General features: G+C 38.5%; 1 protein-coding gene across 1 annotated transcript in view; it reads left to right on the top strand.

Annotated features, from left to right (window-relative positions):
- The first annotated feature begins 15,982 nt into the window (after positions 1 to 15,982).
- LOC114514796 (short-chain dehydrogenase/reductase family 16C member 6-like) overlaps positions 15,983 to 22,049 on the top strand; it is a 28,838-nt gene continuing 22,771 nt past the window's right edge. The window contains exons 1-2 of the mRNA XM_036031130.1: positions 15,983 to 16,330; positions 19,945 to 20,076. Of these exons, the coding sequence (XP_035887023.1) occupies positions 20,032 to 20,076 (45 nt within the window). The 5' untranslated portion in view covers positions 15,983 to 16,330; positions 19,945 to 20,031. The remainder of the gene's footprint in view (positions 16,331 to 19,944; positions 20,077 to 22,049) is intronic.

The following is a 22,049-nucleotide window of genomic DNA, read 5'->3' as shown; positions in this document are numbered from 1 at the left end:
ATCTAGGTTGCCTCCGGCACCTAGCTATTGTAAATTGTGCTGCTATGAACATCGGGGTGCAAATGTTCTTTTGTATTGGAAAACATATTTGCCAATGATACCTCAGACAAGGGTTTAATCTCCAAAATATATAAAGAACTTACACTACTCCACTCTAAGAAGACAAGTAACCCAATTAAAAAATGGGCAAAGGACTTGAACAGACACTTCTCCAAGGAGGACATACAGAAAATCCAAAGACACATGAAACGATGCTCAATATCGCTAGCCATCAGAGAGATGCAGATTAAAACCACAATGAGATACCACTTCACACCAGTCAGAATGGCCATCATAAACAAAGCAACAAACAACAAGTGTTGGAGAGGCTGTGGAGAAAGGGGGTCCCTAGTGCACTGTTGGTGGGACTGCGGACTGGTACAACCGCTATGGAAAGCAGTTGGGAACTTCCTCAGAAAACTAAAAATGGATCTGCCTTTTGACCCGGCAATTCCACTGCTGGGACTATATCCTAAGAACACTGAAACACATTTAGTCTTTAATTTAAAAAAAAATGACTTTTTAAAGAAATACTGTTGGTATAATTGATAATCATGTTAAATGATAAAACTGAACCCACACTTGACACCACAAACATACTAATTGGAGACTGTTAAGCCAAAGGGTAAATGTAACTCTGTATTATTAGATATTTCTGAATCCTCTCACATGGGGTTTATTCTACTTGATGTAAATGAGCAATGATCTAAAAGTGAAAAACAGAAAAACAACTATACAGTTTTGACAAGAAAACATGTGAATTTCTTTACTTTTAAACTTGGATTGTGGGAGGTGTTTCTAATTACGATTTAAAATTCGGAAACCATCAAAGAACACCTTGATAAATTCAAATACTATAAAAATTTTTATGCATGGCCAAAAACATCACAAACAATCAAAAGAAAAACAGCAAAGTAAGAAAAATGAATTATACTTGTCACTAGTTAAAATGCTAGTAGACATCAAGAAGTAAAACCAATATCCTATAGAAAAATAGGCCAAGAGCATAAATAACAATTCACCAAAAAGGAATTATAAATGGTACCCAACTCATAATCAGAGAAAGGAAAATTAAAACTTCTCTTGGACCCTGGTTTTCATTCACCAGATTATTAAAAATCTAAAAAGTTAGCAATACAGACTGTTGGGCACACTAGGAAAGCAGCCCCTTCACACATGAGAACAGAAGGAGTACCAACTCCAGACACAGGCATTTGATAACAAAGGCATTTGCATTTACCTGTTGACCATCAAGCCCATGTCTAGTATCTTTCCTATAGGTCTGCCTGCAAAAGGACAGACTAAAATTTACTTAAAGATTCTGGCTTCAGCATTGTGTATAGCACTATCCACACAATAGAATACTATGCAGATGAGAAAACAGCACAAAGTTTCTATGTACTAATCTGTAAATGTCACCAGGCTATATTTCTAAGGGAAAAAAATCAAAGCATCAAGCAATATATTCAATGCTATCTGTGTGTATGGAGCAAGTGAGAATCATGCATATATAAATACACACATGCAAACACCAGTGTTTGTATTTGTAAAAACAGGCACAAGAATGAAAAATAACAAAATACTAAAAATTATATGTGTAGGCATACAGTCACCCTCTGTGTCTGCAGGGATCGGTTCCAGGACACCCAGCCCATGGACACCAGAATCCTCAGATAGCCAAGTCCTTAGTTTCCTAGGAAGAGCATAACAAATGATCACAAACTGAGTGGTACTTATTGCAGATACAACAGAAATACATTCTCTCTCAGTCTGCAGGCCAGAAGTCTGAAATATGCTGTCAGCAGACCCACGCTCCCTCCATGAGTCTCTGGAGGAGAATCCATTCCTTTCCTTTTCCAGCATCTGTTGAGTCTACTTGTTCCTTGTCTTGTGGTCACATCACTCGAATTTCTAGCTGGGTCACATTGCCTCCTCCTTTTCTCAGCTGTTCACCTCTGTGTGTCTGTCTGTCCTCCTCTGAGTGTCTGTCTCAGAACTACTTCTCCCTGTCTCTTAGAAGCATACAGGCACACCTCGTTTCATTGCGCTTCACTTTATTGAACTGTACTGATATTGCATTTCTTACAAATTGAAGGTCTGTGGCAACCCTGAGTCAAGCAAATCTATTAGTGCTATTTTCCAATGATGTTTACCGGCTTTTAGCAGTAAAGTATTTTTAGTTAAGGTATATACATTGTTTTTAAATGTAATGCTATTACACACTTAATAGACAATAGTATGATGTAAGTGTAACTTCTGTGTACACCAAAAAATTCATGTGACTCACTTTATTGCACTATTTTCTTCATTGCAGTGCTCTGGAACCGAACCTGTAATGTCTCTGAAGTATGCCTATACATTGTAATTGCATTTAGGGCCCAGCCAGGTTAATATAAGATAATTAACTCCTCTCAACATCCTCTCTTTAATGACCTGCCTTGCCAAATTAATATTCAAAGGCTCCAGAAATTTAGATAAACATATTTGGGGGCAGTCACCTTTCAACTCACTACATCTTCTAAAAGAGACTTGTCTGATCAACAATAAATATGTGATGTTCATCATTACTATCTGCCCTAACTAAACAATAGAACCCAGGTACAAATTTCATGGCAGTGTCTTATCTGCACTAGCAGGGCCACCAGATTACTTCACCTTTATTCATTCACGCCGGCTGCTGAAATGGTGAAACCAGACCATACTGGCATAGAGGGTTCTTCCTCAGTCCTCCTTGTAATTACTATTTTCTTCAATGTAGCCACTAACGTCAAAACTTTGGCCTCCATGCTAAGTCAAACTGGTTGAGGTTTTCTTTATTAATTAGTCTTTACTTTCAAGCTAGCAGTAAACACTCTGGTTTCAACTATATGCAGCTTTCTATTCATAGTGCAGTTTAAATGAAAAGATGTTAAAGCATCTCTGTCTTGTTTCTATATTCATAAACTGTTTCCATATGGTTTGCACCAGGCTCCAAGGAGGCCCAGGTCTCATCCTATCTTTACTGTCATCATATTCAAATCTTCTAATCACATCTAATTTTTCTTTCAAGTTACCAGTTTTCATTTCTTGCTGTACTTTATATTTCCTGGCCAATTTCCTCGGTTTAATTATGTATTTATATAAAATGTCAAATGGGTTTATCAGTGAGAGGCTGAATAACATATACACAGTGACCCTTCACCAGAAGACTAGAAAAAAATGGCATGCTCTGCTATTTGTGTGATGATTTGCAGATTAAAAAGCTAGAAGGAAAATTTGAATTTTATGCAATAATTCATACTTAATATAGCATTATAACTGAAATTTAAACCATGCTTTTGGGGACAAGTGTGACTTAACTAAAGTATGGTAATTAAAATCCATGCATCTCAGAATCACACTAAGAGCAGTTTGACTATATACACCAGAAAGTCAAAAATTTAAGACAGACAACGTCAAGTGTTATTTAGGATCTGGGACAACTGTAACTCTCATACACTGCTGACAGGTCTATAAAATTATATAATTTCTTTGTAAAAGTCTTCAGCAATATACACATACTCTTTGATCTAGCAATTCCATTCCTAGGTTTTTACCCAACATAAACTTACATTTATGTGCCCCGAAAGACATGTACAAAAATGCCCATAGCATTATTTGTATTATCTAAACCTGGTAATAACTCAAGTGTCCATCTATAGTAGAATAGTACATTGATACATCTGAATGTTACACAGCAATGAAAATTAATAAACCATTGTTACATACAACAACGTGAAAATCATAAACATAATGTTGAGCAAAAGAAGACAGAAACAAAAAGTACATGTTATAAAACTCCACTGACATGAACTTCAAACACAGCCAAAACTAGCCAATGCTGTCAGGCCAGTGGGGTATGGGAGAATAGTGATTGGAAGGGGCACACAAAGGATTTTCATGTGCCGGCGATTTTCTTTTTCTTGACTTTGTGTTTAAAAAAAAAATCCATTGAGCACCCTAGCCAATGGCTAAATTTGTTAGAGCATTGTCTCCTACACCAATGTTGTGGATCCAACCCCCAGACAGGGCACATACCTGGGTTGCTGGTTCAGCTCCCCACTGGGTTGTATAAGGGAGGCAATTCATCAATGCTGCTCTCTCATCGATGTTTCTTTCTCCCTCCCCCTCTATCTCTCTCATCAATAAATATATCCTTGAGTGAAGATATTTTTTAAAAAAAAGAAAAACCCACTTGGCTATACATTTGTGATTTGCGTACTTTCCAGTAATAATAGCATAGTTCAATAAACAAGTGTATTATTTTAAAAGGATGGTTCCATATAGAAAATATTAAGGCACCAGCTGGAAGGCACCCAACATGTCAAAGTTGTGACAATTTCAGCATCAAAAAATAATGAGTTGAGGGGAGGGCTGGGTGGGTGGGTTGGGATGGGAGTAAAAGAGAAAATTGTACTGCAACAACAATTAAAATAAAAAATATTTTTTAAAAATAGTGAGTTTAGCTGATTTAGGCGTACTTATTCAATAAAAAGTTGTGAATTTGTGATAACCCTAAAATGATAAATTTGAAGTACTGATGCACATGACAACTTGGATGAATTACTGAGGACATATGACAAGTGAAAAAAAGACAAACACACAAGGTTATATTCTATGTGAGTCCTTTTATATAACATTTCTGAAGTAATAACATTCTGGAAATGAAGAACAGATTAGTGGTTGTGAGGGGCTGGAGATCAGGAGGACATGCTGGGGTATGGGATTATGGTGGGTGTGATTAAAAAAGGACATTTCAAGGGACTCTCAGTGATGGAACTATTCAGTATTCCAGACTGTGGTGGTGAATACACAATCCTACACATATCAGAAAATTGTATAGAACTAAGTAAACATTCATAATAAGTACAAGTAAAATTAAGGGAATCTGAATGAGATGAGGTGGATTGTACTGATGTCAATATCTCAACTCTGATATTGTATCACAGTTTTGCAAAATGTGACTAGTATAAGAAACTGGGTAAGGCGTGTATAAAGGAATTGCTCTATATTATTTACTATAATTGCATGTGAATCTACCATTACCTCAATAAAAAGTTTAATTATGAAAAAGAATGAACTTGTGTTAGCCAGGTTCAAGTACCTGGAGGTACTTGATACACCAAGAGGTTGTGAATTCGATCCCCAGTCAGGGCACAAGTTGAGTCATCTTTCTCTTATCCATCTCTCTCTCTCTCTCTCTCTCTGTCTCTCTTCCCCTCCCTCCCTCCCTCCGTCTCCCCCCTCTCTTTCCAAAGTCAATAAACATTCCTCTGGTCAGAATGTTTAAAGAGAGAGAGAGAGAAAGAACTTAAAAACAGGTACTATCTGTGAAAGCAACTCCTTACTTAAAAAATCAGTAACTAAAGAGAAATAACTAAGCATTTCCAATAGGCACTGGAAGGGAAGCAGAGTTTGCCATCTGAAAATATGCCCTTTGGGATATTGATTTTCAGCTGGTTGTTAAGGAACAAGAGGAGGAAAAACCTTTGATCTCCCTGCTGACTGCCTGAAAAGAATTTAAATAGAAAACCTGCTCCAGGAAGGGAGAGACCATCACAGATAACTACAACTTAATACAAACTCATGTGTAATAGATGTAAAGGAACCTAGCAAGGCCCATCTGGGCAAAGTCTTCTCTGTGTCCCATTGTTAAAAATAGCCCAGCAAACATTTATTTCTCAAACATGTGCTTTGCCATCCCCCTGTGAATTGCCTCCCTGTCCATTGAAGTCTCCAGGACCTTTTTTTTCTCTTTAGCTTCAGAATGACCTATATGCCTCAACTGCCCAATCTGTCATTGGGTCTCATGTTTTATTTCATCCCTAATGTGCATTTGTATAATAAACTTTGGACATTTTGTCTGTTAATCTGTCTCTGCTAATTTGATTATTACACCAGCTAGCAGAACTAACAAAGTAGGAGGAAAATTGTTTTTTAAGCCCCCAGACATGTACATCAAGGAAACCAGATGAAGACAGATCTTTGCAGAAGAGAGCTAGCTACCAATGTAGAAGGAATGATTGAATTAGGAAATCATCACACAGTGACACCTAATAAGGTTATTGACTCATGATTATGAGTCAAGATTATGTCCATCTTAAATGTATTAGGTGTATATTCATTACTCATTAATAGGGAAATGTTACTGGCTAATGAAGTAACCAGATGCTCATTACATTAATCCAGCAATCTCAGCATTACAATTTAAATTAATCAGATATTTAAATTTCCTGATGAGATGCAACACAAATTACACATTACTGATCATTTGTCTAAATATAAATGTTGACCGTGAACACTTAAGCTTTTACATCTACTGTCTAGTTTTTAAGAGATATAGGAGTTAGAAGAACAAGCTAAATTGCACCATGAAGAAGCAACCAGAAAAATTCAAAGATGTAACAACCTACAGGATTGCACCTGAGCCTCTTCCACATGCCAGTGTCAGGACCTTAAAAATAAAGGAGTTTATGGCAGCGACATGAAAAAAACCACAATTTCTTGTGCTCCCCTATAGTTTCCAAATTCCCTTGCTGTTAGGTTGGGACCGGGTAGCCAGTCTGGCCAAAGGCCTATGAGTGTATGTCAACACTGGGCCAAGGCAGTGTCCCTCCTCCATATCTCTCTTACAGCCCACCATCCAGATCCAAACAGATGGCCAAATTCAAGGTGGGAGGGCCACCCTGCCTTTGTTGACATAAGGAAGTGAAATGTCGGGCTTTGTCAACTGCAATATCCAGCATTAATGATTCTTCACCAATACAGGAACTGTATTAAAAGGAACTCAAGCATAAAGCAACAGATGTAGTAGTGCATGCTTCTGGATTGGATTTCAATCTTGAAAAACTTCTGAAAAAAATATTTCGGTGTCAACTGGAGAAATTCAGTTACAGACTGGATGTAAAATTTTGACATGCAAAGTTGGACATTAACTTAAAAAGCAAGTTACAAAACACTTTGTAGTATGATATTTATGTGTGTGTTGTGTGTGCATGTGTGTGAGAGGGAAAGAGGGGGAGAAAGAGAGAGAGAGAGAGAATACACACATCAACAGTTATAATATTGGGTTGACCAAAAAAGTCTTTATGTTTTTTATTGTAAAATAAAATACATTTTTCTTTTCACCAATAACTTTACTGATTTGGATATTTTGAGTATGTTGGCTGTCTCCCATGTGGTATAACATTGATTGTTCTGATGGTCCTGATTTGATTGCTATCAATTTCAACTGGTCTACCTGATTGTGGACCATTGTCCAGCAAAAAATCTCAAGCACAGAACTTCGCAACTTTTGACCCGTTTGATCAGTCACAGCACCTTCTCCATACACTGCACAAATCTCTCTTTTTTGCATTTCAGCTGTTTTTACCTTTCTTTAAATAATAAAGCATAATATACCAAAAATGTTGCATATTTTCTTCCATTTCAACATTAAAATGGCTATTCACGCATCACCAATTTTGATGTTTTATTAAATGCATGCTGATATGACAGCAGTCACAATACAATCTAACAAAATTGTGTCAAATGAAGTTAAAGACAACTAAGCACTACTAGAGCCATTGTATGGAAAAAACAAATGACCTTTTTGGCCAACCCAATACATGGAAGTGTGAACAGTGATAAACTTTAGGTGTTAGGAATATAGTTGTTTTATTTTCTATCTCTACTAATCCACAATGAAACAGTAACTGCTTTTCTAAAAACAGTTTACATAAAAAGTTATTTTTAATTGAAAAAAGCTTACTGGCAAGACTGAGGCATTATGCTTGGTCACAAATACAGGTAGGGTATGCGTAAACTAAGTTTTAATCAAAGAACAAATTCAGAAACAACAGAGCTAAAGCCTAAGAAAAATGCCAAAAAGAAAAAATCCAAGAAGCCTTGTGTTGCTAAAATTGCTTAATATCAGAAGCAGCCTTTTCTGAAGGCAATTACAGTCTTCCCCAACAGCTTGCCCTATTCTCATTTGGCAGGTCTTCCATGGGTTTAAAAGGCCTAAAATCCATTTTATCTCTGTAACCTATATGGTACCATAAGCACATGCAATGATCAAGCATTTTTAATGTGGCTGCTGCAACTGAGAACTGAATACAGTCATACCTTGGTACTCATGGGCTTCAGAACTTGTCAAACCTTGTACTTGTTTCATTTTGATAAGAATAAAATGTTTCAGCATTCGATGCTTGCTCAGGACTCGTTCATTGCACTTGCTAGAACTTATATGAGTTACTACGCCACCCTTTCTTGGTTTTCCCACAAGAGAAAATCCTTCGTCATTCCATACTTGTCAGTTTCAGCATTCACACGAGTTCAACAACAAATTAATGATGAGTACCGAGGCACTGTTACGGAAAAGACGACTCAGATGGCCTGGGAGTTTGAGAAGTGGGGTTTATTCACGCATGCGGACCCAGAGGAGATAAATTCCAAATTCTGGGCACTGAGCTTAAGCTGGAGTTTGCTTATATTCTTGTTACAAGGCAAAAAGCCGGCGGGGGGGTGGGGGGGTGGCGGGGGAACAACTGCTAAAAGCAAGCATACAGAAGCAGAAAGCGAAGGTTAGTGTACGACCTTGAGATAAATGCCTCTGGGAAAGGCTGCTGTCTGGGAACGACTGCTGGTCGGCTCCTACCTAACAATGGCTACTGCTCAGCTATGTCCTGTCACAGTACCACTGTATTTTATCTTTTATTCAATTTGATGTCAATTACAATTTAAATTTTAATAGCCATAGATGCAGATCCCAACCCTTCCCTGCTTAAGGATGTTGAACCTTAACCCAACCACTGAGAGAGTCCACTGTGTGGGGTGGAAAGACAGCGGAGTTCTCAGGGATGTTAGCTCCTCTCTGACCGGACAGGCTCAGCTGGGTTTGGACTTACCTTCTCTTGAACTTTTCTGCCCTCTGATATGTCATCTCCTGCATCCCTCCCCCAGTGCTAGGGCAAGGGTCCTCATAAGGAATCTTTAATAATGTTGCTTCTGGAATTTTCTTCACATGTAATCTCTCCTCCTAAAACATTGCTTCTGTAATATCACTTTCCAGGAAAAAGGGAAAGGAAATAGTTACATCTGAAGGCATTCATTCCACTGCTCTTTGAGTCTGGAGCCTTGGCCCACTGATGACCCCTGATCCCAGCAGCTGTAACTGACAAATTCTCCAGGCTGCATTCTATGTGGGAGTTTCCATGCCTCCAGGTTTATTGCCCAAACAAAGGAGGAGAAAACAATACTTCTTCAGAACAACAAAGAGTCAGTCCAATTCAAGGCTTTGAGTTTCAAAACAGGGCTTTGGAGGCTACAATTGAGACATGAATTTAGGGGATAAAACTTTTTTTGAGCTTCCCAAAATTGAGCCTCATGAACTTTGTGTAGGAAAAGAAGCGGCTTGATACCATGCAAGGAAGACGTGCCCACTACAGGGAAGAATGTGACAGCTACTTTTTGAGGAAAAGGCCTACAGAAACTTAGAGGAGAGTCAGTTAGGAAACCACTGATGAGCGTAGGAGACAGAGTACAAGTGTGACCTGGCCCCTGAGGTGGAGAACCTAGTGAAAAACTAGCAGGGAGCACAGTGGGTGAAGCTCACAAGAAAAAAATGAGAGTTGCATCAACAGCAAAAGCTGTGGAGAAACTCACCCACAAAGGTGTATATTCATTCCAAGAGGAGGGAAGTCCACCAATAGCAAAGGAGATAAAAGGAGTCCAGAAAACCCATCCTGCTTTGCTGTCCCTCTTCTGGTCAGCAACGGTTAGAGGCAAGAAGGAGATCCCCTCAGTAAGCTGAGGCAGTTTCTGGTTTCTCTAAGTACTTGTTATATGCAAGGTCTTGAACTAAGATTTATGGGAAACAAAAAAATGATGCAGTAACAATCAGTCTTCATGAAGCTTTCTGTGAGTCCCAGAGGACTACAAAGTATGGTAAATCCACATGGACAAGAAAGTCATTCTTTTCTTTAGAATTCACCACTGTGAGAGAGATTGTTTTTAAAGCAAAATGTTTCCTGTTATAGAAAAAGGCCAATTATTATATGTAGAAAGAATGGTAAATAAGAAAATCACCATTTTGCAAGCCCCAGCATAATCATCAATTTGGGCAAGGGTCATGGGTGGATGCTAAAATCATTGGGTGTGCTACACACCTAAGAATGACTAAAATATGAAACACTGAGGACATTCAGTGCTGAGGAGGATGTGGTACAACAACTTTCATTCACTGCTGATGGGAAAGCAAAATGCAACAGCTGCTTTGGAAGAATGTTTGGCAATTTCTCACAAACTAAATATACTTTTATACGATCCAGCAATCATGCTCCTTGGTATTTGCCAAAAAAATCTGAAACCATGTCCACAAAAACCTGTACACAGATGTTTTTAACAGTCTCCATATCCTTCAACAGGCAAATGGATAAACTGTGGTACATTCAGACAAATAAATAGGTACATTCATAGATAAATAAATTGTAGAATATTACTCAGGTACAAAAACAAATGAGCTCTCAGGCCATGAAAAGACATAGAGAAAATGTAAATGCATATTACCAAAACACCAATCTGAGGATAGGAAGATGAGATACATATATATGATGGAATATTACTCAGCCATAAAAAAGAATGAACTCTAACCATTTCCTACAACATGAATGGGCCTAGATGGTATTACACTAAGTGAAATAAGTCAGACACAGAAAGGCAAATACCATTTGATCCAATTATATGTAGAATCTAAAGAACAAAATAAAATAGGCAGAACAGAAACAAATTCATAGATACAGAGAACAAAGTGATGTTGCCCGATGGAAGGGGGTTAAGGCACTGCCAGGTGAAAAAGGTAAAGGGATTAAGAAGTACAAATTGGTAGTTACAAAATAATCATGAAGATGTAAAGTACAGCATAGAAAATATGTTCAGTAATATTATAATAACTATGTATGATGCCAAGTGGGCACTAGACTTATCAGGGGGATCACTTTATAAATTACATAAATGTCTAACCACTATGCTATATACCTGAAGCTAATATAAAATAATATTGAATGTCAACTATAATTGGAAAGTAAAAAAAATAATTAAAATAAAAATATTTGATTATTGTGATTAATTCAGTTCAGGATACCTAGGTGTCAAAAAGTAAAAGAGCATTTGATTACTCCCAAAGTTCAGTGAATTATTGTACTAGTTTGCACAGATGGAAAACAAATCTCAAAACATTTTTTTCAATAAAATCTAGATAGTTATAAAAAGAAAAAGAAAAAGTCTGAATAATGTATAATTCCAATTATATGACATTCTGGAAAGGGTGAAACTATGGAGACAATTAAAAAAAAGTCAGTGGTTTCCAGGGGCTGCAGGAGGGAAAGAGGAATAGGTTGAACACAGAGGACTTTTAGGGTGGTAAAACCATCCTGTATGACACTATAATAGTGCCAGACTGTATGTGTGTCAAAACCCAAGACTGCAATAAACCCTAAAGTAAACTGTGGACTTGGGGTGATAATGACCTGACAATGTAGGTCCATTAACTGTACCATCTGGTACAAACGTACCATCTGGTTGGAAGTGGCGGAGGCAATGAGTGTGGTAGGGGAGGAACTTCCTGTGATTTCCACTCATTTTGCTGTGAATCTAAAACTGCTCTAAAAAATAGAGTCTATATATTTGTTAAAGTCACTAGTTGAAAAATTGTGGGAAGCAATATAGATACAGGGTACCCAAGTGCCATCCCACAGACTACTAATAACTAGTAACTGTTGAAAGGTACAGTTTACAATAGAGAAAGCTTGTGGTTTCTGCCTTCTCCTAGGGACTAAATTTAGCATCTTAATAATGGAGCAGTCTGACACCAGACCTTGTAACAGGTTATAATATGAAGTGTTCCAAAGTATGTATGATATTTTCTTTCTAAAGAAATGTTTAATTAGAACATAATCAAGGCTCTGGATCTAACTGAAGTTTGCAGAAGATACAGGGGAGAAAGGTCCTGTTAAATGACACCATGGAAAAATCAGTCAGAAAAAGAAAAAATATAGGACATTGTATATGACATTTGGCCTACGCTTTTCAAAAGGTCATTGACATGTATCTTTTTTAATGTTTTTGAGGTGGACAGAGCTGTTCTAGGCAGAAAGTTATTAAGAAGATAACACAGCCAAATGCAACATTTAAAATTTGATAGGATTTTTGAGACAAATTGGGAAACTTGCATAGGGATTAATGTTACACAGTATTATAGAATTAATGTTAGTTTTATTGGGTTTGGTACTTTTCCTTATGTATGATAACTTCCTTCTTCAGAGATGAGAGCTGGATACTTTCACTGCGTCCAATTTGCGAACTTTCTTTTAAATAGTTCTCCAAAAGAAAGAAGATAGAAAGCAAATATGGTAAAACATGAACAATTTTGTTTGATCTGAGCATAGGTTCCTCAAACATTTATGTGTTATTTCTTCTGGTTCTAGTGTGCTGTGAAATTTTCATAATAAAATATTGAGGAAAATAATGTAAGCTGATCAAGTTCAGATGAGTTAGCAACTGAGTTTCACATTTTCCTCACGGAGCTAACAAAGTATTTCTTATTTCTGTTCTCCTAATGTGAAGAGTTCAGTGTACCCACAGGAGGACTGATGGTAACGGCAGTGTTGCCCGTAACAATTACTTTAAACATGTGCCTTATGGGTCACGCCTTCACTCCAGGCCACTGTGAGGATTGAAAACACAGGAGTTATGTCACACATTGCAGTAATGTCAACATGGGTGAAAGCCAGGTAACTTCTCATGGTTGACTCCACTATCTGGCACCCACACAAAAGGCGTGGAAGGACACACCAAACTGAAGGCATTTAAGAGACTGCTTCCAGCAGCTGACACGAGCTCTGTTTGCTTCATCCCCTGTAAGAACCCTTGTGCCTCCAGAGTGCAACATTTCTGCAGGTAAGATTAAGGTCCTTTGACCACTCAGGAGAAATTATTAGGTGGCTGCTCCTGACAGTTTCTCTGGGCACAGTTTAGTACAGTTCCGGAACAGGGGTGGGACATAATTTCATTATCATCTCCAGTGTCTCTTTTTTCTTCTTTTTTCATTGTTCTTTCTCAGTTTGCTGATTTTTGGCAGGGTGAGGGGAAGAAGTGGTGGAAAGACAGGGTGATAGGCAAGAAGGGGCAGGGGGATGAGACATGCTTGGGGGCCCAGCTGAGTGAAGGTGAATGTGTGGATTTGGCCTCACAACAGGGTCCTACGTTCACCAACAGCTCACAAGAAGAATGAGAGTCAGATAAACCCCTGTGCAAACCCTTTTCCCAAGCCCTCCTCAGCAATTTCACAGTTGAGACAAACTCTAAAATGTAAAAAAAAGCCTTCCAAGCCTCCACAAGAGTTATCTTTATGGATGACAGGTTGCAGACCCAGCGTCATTATCAGAGAGTCTCTAGTGCCATGGACAGAATCAATATTTGCATGGCATTTTACAATTTATAAAATGTTTTATTATATTTGTTGTTTTGATATTTTTAACATTCCTGAAAATTGGTAATTTTTACAACAGTTTCAGTCACCTTTTAACCTGAAGTGCTCTGGACATGCTTGAAAAATGAAAGGAGGTCCTTGTGACTTAAAGCCTAGTTTATTCAGGTTTTTTAATGTGTAGGGATCAAAGGAGCAGGAGCTCTGGAACCATAGTGTGGCCTCCATCCCACTTCTACATAAGGTTATGTGCCTACCTGAATCCCATACTTACCCCACAGGGCTATTTGGGGGATCAAATAAAGTAAGGCATTTAAAGCACATAATACAGTTGAGTACTTATGCTCATCGTAATGCTTAATGATTTTTTCCTGTCTTGTTGCCATGACTGTCCAAGGACCCACCTGGGAGCAATCTGGTTTCCTGGCCAGCAGTTCCTACATCCAGGGCTTATACGTGTACTTTTCTCCTTTGTTCCAAAATTGAGTGCTTTCAGCAGCCTGGAAGCGAGGTCTCTTAATTCAGGGAATGTTTAAACAATGAATAGTTGGAGACATGTCAAAACTCTTGTCCTCAGAATGGTCCCAAAGTATAGCAATATATTGCTAAAATTGAATAAGTTTTATAGAAAGCTACTTGAATTTTTTCTAGATAAATCATCTATTTTGAGAATAAATTTTCTCCTACCAAAAAGTATGACAAAAGTTGTAATCTTCTCTTGCTCTCCACATAAAAGTCCTGTGACCCAGAATGCCTTCTCCATTCCACTTGTATTTTGACAAGATATCATTTCTTCTCATAATCACAATATACTACATGTTGCCAGGATTGTGCTTGAGCCAGGGAAGTTTATATAAGCCTGTAGAAGACAGTGAATTTTCTCTAGTTTGATGTCTTTCCTGATTATAAACTTGAGATGTGCATTAACTCTTAGTGAACATTAAGGTAAGTGGAAGTCCCTAAAATTTTCCAAGGAAAATATCATCAGGGATATGGTCGATATTCTTAATAAATCTAAATAAATTAATGAAAGGCATTTGTAATGCCCTTTTTCCTTCTCTGTCTTAAAAGCAGGCTTCTCCAGGATCTTTCTTCCCTTGCAAAATACAAATAAATATTTATAATGGTATTCTGGATATGATATTCTTTTTCTCTCTTATCTCTGTGGGAATTTCTGGCAGATCAGGACTACCAGCAAGATGAAAACAGCCTGGGTCCTTTAGAGTCCTCACTTGGGTCTTCAGGATATCTCAAAATGAACTCCTGACTAATATGAAATGAATGTAATGAAAAGATCATTCTTTTTACCAGACTCAGTGTTTGCCTTCTTTTTTCTTTTTGCTACATCTCTTAGCACTTGAGAGTTTGGAGAGTGAAGTCACCATGTAGGTAGGTTTAGCTTCCATCTTCCCTGTATTTACCTGTGTGACCATAGAATAGTTTGCTTAGCCTCTTAGTAACTCTGTTCTTAACTATAAAACAGGACAACACTTGCAAGAGTTAAATGCACACAGAGCACTTAGAACTTGTCTGAATTGTAGCAAGATTCGATATATATTGCTTTATGATGATGATGATGGTGATGGTGATGATAGCAGCTGTAATCTGTTTCAATGTGGGTTCTATCGATGTCCACATCTTATTTCTATAGGAAATGATTGTGTAAGAATGGTCAAGTGTAACAGAATATGATTATCAAAAATCAAGGGTGTGTCACAAGAAACAAAAAAAAATGCTGTATTATTTTTGTTGAAGGTGGGTCTGGGAAAAGTAGCTCCACATTAGCTCAAAAAAAAGTCTATTCTAATGGTAAAAGCCTGGATGACAATTCAGAAGACCTCTGTCCATGATCCTAATGTTGCTGGTTAGCTAGCTATGTGACTTGAATAAAGCTACTCCATATTTCTTGTCTCAGGTCCCCACTATAAAATAGTAATAACTGTATCTGGTTTGACTCTCTCAGAGGGATATTGTAAGGACCAGGTGAAAACATATAAAAGCTTTCATTATGTTACCAAGTTATTTTATTGTATTGAAAAACTATCTGATGAAAAGCAAATTTCTATTGGATATGAGATCATCAAGTGAGTTTATATAATAGAAACATAACCAGATTGAGAATCTAAAGTCTTGGTTTACTAGTCATACAAGATTGGGCAAGTCAAGACTCAATCACCTTATGTCTTTAATTATAAAGCTGCCCTAGTAATCTGTGATCTACCTATAGGTCAGATTGGGTTATATGTAAGAAGGTGCTCTGTAAATTGGAAATATTCTTGTTAACATAAAATACTTTATAATCATTATTTATATAATTTAAAAATTCAACAATTTTAGCAGTTGTTGCTAAAAAACATATTCTGGATAATTAATGTCTCAAGGGTAAATCCTCTTATACTAAATACTCCATGTATATTGCAATTGGGATCATGTAATGATTTACATCACCTTTTTTTTCTCAATTAGGATATTCCTTCTTCTGCGAATCAACATGGCTTTGACTTTTGAACCTTTGCATTTTTGGCAAAATCGGCATATGTATTTTTAGAATCTTTGGCTTACAAGATATTCCCAAGAAAAAAAAGAATGTTGCTGGAGAGGTTGTACTTATAACAGGAGCTGGAAGTGGACTTGGGAGGCTAATGGCCCATAAAATTTGCCAGCCTTGAGCCATTTTAGTTCTATGGGACATTATAGAGAAGGCAATATGGAAACAGTAGACTGGCCAAAGAAAAAGGGTGGTGAGAAAGTATGTTGCTATAAGTGTGACTGTAGCAACAGGGAAGAGGTCTACGCGGTGCTGATCAGGTAAGCTGATTGGTACCCTTCTTAATTTCTATTCCAAGAAAAATATTGCTCTAGTATGTGCTTTTACAAGCAAGGAGAGAAAAGTTTGTCAATAGACTTCTTCCAAGATCTCTCTGTGCATCTTCTTCAGTCTATATGTAAGAAATCTGACTTTGTAGCCCTCCCAAAGGGGCATAGAATAAAATGATACAAGTGGGAATTGATGAGCTGCCTGAGTAGTTGCCCAACTGCTTTCTTGGCAACTCATTTTCAATCAGTGTCAACAGAAGCTAGGACTAGTCCTGGTGCTGTGACTCACTGATTGTGCAACTTTTACCAAGTTACCTGCCCTCTCTAGAGCTTGGGCACAGTGACAGTGACCATTAGTTTTTTCTTATATAGCCAAGAATGTCTTACATCAAAGATTACAAAAACAGTTTCTGACTTCCAGCCAAGATGGAAGTATAGGTACATATGCTTTGCTTCCTTGCACAACCAAAAGAGAGACAACAACAATTTAAAAAACAAGTAAAACCAGAACTTCTAGAAAATTGAACTGTATGGAAATCAAACAACCAAGGAGTTAAAGGAGAAACATTCATCCAGACTGGTAGAAGGTGGGGAGATGGGCAGCCAGGCAGAGAGGCTGCACTTCAAGGTAGCAGCTGGCAGACAAGGTGATCCCACATTCACATTTGGATAAGCGAGGAGGAATAACTGGGGAGTGAGACAGACCACACAACCCAGAGTCCCAGTGTGGGAAACTAAACTCTCAAAAACCTCTGGCTATAAAAATCTGTGGAGGTTGCGGTGGTGGGAAAAACTCCCAGCCTCACAGGAGAGTCATTGGAGAAACCCCTGGGGTCCTAGAATGTACATAAACCCACCCACCTGGGAATTAGCACCAGAAGGGACCAATTTGCTTGCTGGTAGTGGGGGAAGTGACTGAAAGCAGGACAAGAACCAAGTAAGTGGCATTGTTCCCTCTCTGATGCCTCCCCCATAGAGACCAACACAAAAGAGTGAGTTACCATGCCCTGGTGAATACCTAAGGCTCTGCCCCTTACAATGTAACAGGAGCACTGAGACAAAGAAATATGGCCCAAATGAAAGAAAAGATCAAAACTCCCAAACAAGAACTAAGTGACAAGGAGATAGCCAACCTATCAGATGTATAGTTCAAAACACTGGTAATCAGGATGCTCACAGAGTTGGTTGAATACAGTCACAAATTAGATGAAAAAATGAAGGCTACGCTAAGTGAAATAAAGGAAAACATATATGGAACCAACAGTGATGGGAAGGAACTGGGACTCAAATCAACTATTTGGAACAGAAGGAAGAAATAAACATTCAACCAGAACAGAATGAAGAAATAAGAGTTCAGAAAAATGAGAAGAGGCTTACAAACCTCCAGGACATCTTTAAACATTCCAACATCTGAATCATAGGGGTACCAGAAAGAGAAGAACAAGAGCAAGAAATTGAAAACTTATTTGAACAAATCATGAAGGAGAACTTCCCCAATCTGGCAAAGGAAATAGACTTCCAGGAAGTCCAGGAAGCTCAGAGAGTCCCAAAGAAGTTGGACCCAAGGAAGCACACACCAGGGCACATCATAATAACATTAGCCAAGATTAAAGATAAGGAGAGAACCTTAAAAGCAGCAAGACAAAAGGAGACAGTTACCTACAAAGGAGTGCCCATAAGACTGTCAGCTGATTTCTCAAAAGAGACCTTGCGGGCAAGAAGGGGCTGGAAAGACATATTCCAAGTCATGAAAGGCAAAGACCTACATCCAAGATTACTCTGTCCAGCAAAGCTTTCATTTAGAATGGAAAGGGCCAATAAAGTGCTTCCCAGATAAGGTCAAGTTAAAGGAGTTCATCATAATGAAGCCCTTGTTATATGAAATGTCAAAGAGACTTATCTAAGAAAAAGAAGATTGAAAACTATGAACAGTAAAATGACAACAAACTCACAACTATCAACAACTGAACCTAAAAATGCAAAAACAAACTAAGCAAACAACTAGAACAGGAACAGAATCATAAAAATGGAGATCACATGGAGGGTTATCAGTGAGGAGGGAGGGGAGGAGAGTTGGGGAAAGATACAGGGAATCAGAAGCATAATTGGCAGGCACAAAATAGGCAGGGGAGGGTTAAGAATAGTAAAGGAAATATAGAAGCCAGAGAACTTATATGCATGACCCATGGACATGAACTAAGTCAGGGGAATGCTGGTGGGAGGGAGAATGCTGGGCAGAGGGAATAAGGGAGAAAAAAATGGGACAACTATAATAGCATAATTAATAAAATATACTTTAAAAATAGATTCCACCTTCTTGGGCTCATGTTCCTCCCTTGCAATTGATATGAGAGAGCCCTTGCTTACACCAATCCTCTTGTCAAGTCAATAGGATGTTCTTCTCTAAAAGTTAGACTCCTTTGGATGTCTTTCTCCGTCTTACTTCTCCCCAAAGTAGACTAAGTAATCCTTCATCCCAACCTCATCTCAGCAATATTATTAACCCATCTTTCAAAACTTATTTGACTTGACTGCATCAGGAGCAATATTTACCTACAATCTCATAATCATATTATCTGGAAAGCTCAACACAAAGCAGTGCATGGACCAGGAATTAGAATATCAAGTCAAGACAGGTAGTACTTCCTGTTCAAAAACAAAGAAACAGATTGTTGTATCAGCTCAAAAGATTCCACTTCATGGCAAAAATGAAAGTTTTCAAATGGTTGTTAAACGTGCATCATGCCTTCCCCCAGGGTCAGCTTTATCAATGTCACCTACAAAGCATTACTTTGAGACAAAACTGTAAGAGAGAGGAACAGTCCCCATGGTTTTTATTCTGGAGCATGCTTGCCTCTGAGTAGGACAGGTGGTACATTTTGGACTATGCAAGCAAGTAAGGTGGGCAATGCAGAAGGGAAGGATGAAGGAAAAGGCTGTAGCATGGCTGCAGACCACAGGGAAACATCATCCACAGACAGGAATTAAATCTGGGGAGGTCTTTTGGACAGAAGTGCACAGGCTTACAGAGGTAGCTGGGAAGTGGGCCAAACACATCTGTGCCTTGGATGTCTTCATGCCAAGCACTGGCCAGGCTCTAGAGGGATGGAATGTGTTCCTACCAGCTGATTCACAGAAGAGTCAGGAAGGAGATGCATGCAGAAGTAGTAACTATCAGAGACACCATGCTGAAGGGAAACCTAACTTCCACCTGAAGGAAGACATTTGGAAGCATGCAGAGAGAGACAGAATCAGACATCACCCATACACTACCCTCGGCATTATTAACTGGCAGGGGGAGAGCACAACAGAAATAGGAGGTACAGAAAAGATGTAATATTAGGTCATCTCTACACCAAAGAAAAAAAGTCAAGATTCTTTAAGCAAAACTGACAAATCATAGTGGTTTTATTTAATATAGTTCATCATAAAGTTATTTTAAAATTGCTGATGTTCTATCTGCAAGATCAAATACCTAGTTTTAAAGAAACTACCTGAATAAATTTTTTAAATGATATAGAAATGTATCGTATGAAACTGATATGGAAACACATATGAAAATGTAAACACCTCCAATAAATAACACCTGCCTCACTTCTGTCCAGGTTAAGGAAGACGTTGGTGATGTGACCCTCCTCATTAACAATGCTGGCGTGGTCACAGGAAAGCTGTTCCTCGACACTCCAGATGACATGGTGGAAAGATCATTTCGTGTAAATGTCCTATCTCATTTCTGGGTAAATCTTCATTCTTTTTCATTTTATTTTATTGATAAGTGGGGAAATTCTATCTATTTCTATAAACAACTGTTCAGTCATTTATCTGTATATATACCCTTTCTGAATTTACCATTCATAGACTCCTGGCCTCTCATCCAGGTTTCCCCTTGTCACACACACTCGGTTTAGTTATTCCTATTCTTGCCCTGTTACAAATGCTCAGTGAAGGGCCCTTCCCTTTATCCTCTCTAGTCTGATCCCAAGATTTTTTTAGGCTGTTCAGAAATCTCCCTACCAAAATAAAAACAGAATGTGACAGCCATTATACAAAAGAGATTTAATTTGTTCATGAGTGAAAGAGAAGTTTGTATAGAAAGAAAGTGGCTATTTTTAGAGTCATGGTTTATGTGAGTGTGTGATTGGGCATCAAAACAAAGGAAATAAGCTGTGACTGTCCCAGGCACTGCACTAAGTTCTTTTCCTGCACATGGTAGCCATGGTGCTATTTTCATTCTCATTTTACAAATAAGGAAACTAAGGCTTAAAGGGTTTTAATGACTTATCCAAGGTCCTGCAACTGCTAAGTGATGGCCCATACTTAAAAAAGGAGGAAGCAAAAGAGAAATGAAGGACTCTTCACAGAAGGACAATTAGTAACTCAAGGCTGGCTTTCTTGAAGCCTAGAGTGTTTAGACCAGCGCTATCCAGTAGAACTATCTGTGATCATGGTAATGTTCTTTTTCTGTGCTTCCCAATATGGTAGCCACTAGTCAACCACAGATATTGAGCACTTTAAATATGGTTGATGGGACTGAAGAACTAAACTCTCAATTTTATGTAATTTAATTCATTTAAGTGCATATTTAAATAGCCACATGCCTAGAGGCTACCACCTTGGATAACGCAACTCTGGAAAACAGATAGGAGGCTGAAGGAGACTTGCATTACCAAAGGAGTTTCCACCAAGAGAGCTTACACTTGAAGCTGTGATGAAATAAACAGATACAAGAAGGTGTGGGGCATGCGGGAGGCAAGGAGGGCTGGAACTGGGCCTTAGAAGTCAGGGAGAAGGGAGAGAGGCACAGGGCCTCAGTCCTCTGTAACTCCAATCTAGGGCCTTGGAATGCATTTGCTTCAGGTGTCCCAGGCTACTCTTTCTTTCCACTCAGTGCTTCTATACACACTCTCTAAGGTCCTTAGAACTATTCCTTGACCTTCTTTTTTGGTCACTGGAAAGCTCCACCTGAAACCCAACAAACCTCTTTCAACCAATACTTAATGAGCACCTAGCATAGTGCTGACATACAACAGGTGTTCCACAAATATTTGTGAAATGACATTTTCTTTCCCTCTCCCACTCCATCTAAAATGTCTTTGGGAAGGGGAAGTATCATCTTGGCAGATAGAGCTAGGGGGTGCTCATATCTAACCACATCACAAACATAGAAGTCATCCTTGATTCCTACATTGCCCTAATGCCAACACCCTTGGCTCTCCCTAGGAAACATGCTCAAGTACACTCACTTTTTTCCTCTGCTGCTAGCCCAGGACCAAGGCTTTGTAATCTCTTGCTAGCAGTTCAGCATGGCCTTCCATTTTCTAACCTGCCTTGAGACAAGAACAAATTGATCTTTAACCAAATCATCTCACTCTCCTGCTCAAAAATATTCAGAGCATTCCAAATACACTTGGAATAACATACAGTTATCTACCATTGCCTGTAGGTCCCTTTATGATGTGGTAATATCCTCCTATATCTGTCACCCACCTCTCATTTTTCTCTACATTCTGCTCACTTTCTATACTCTAAGGATCCTGAAAAGACCCAGAGCACATCAAGCTCTTACCTATATGAGGGTCTTTGCCAAGCTCTTCTCTCTGACAAGAATATTCTTTCTCCCGACTCTGACATGGTGGCTCCTTCTCATCATTCAGCCCTCATGCAGTCTCTGAACTTGCACCTGTAGATTGTGTGTTCTAGTCTGTTGGGC

This window comes from Phyllostomus discolor, chromosome 7 (genome assembly GCF_004126475.2).
Source record: "Phyllostomus discolor isolate MPI-MPIP mPhyDis1 chromosome 7, mPhyDis1.pri.v3, whole genome shotgun sequence".
In the NCBI taxonomy this organism is placed as follows: domain Eukaryota; kingdom Metazoa; phylum Chordata; class Mammalia; order Chiroptera; family Phyllostomidae; genus Phyllostomus; species Phyllostomus discolor.
Note: the sequence above shows the minus strand (reverse complement) of the source record. Positions and strands in the feature narration are given on the sequence as shown.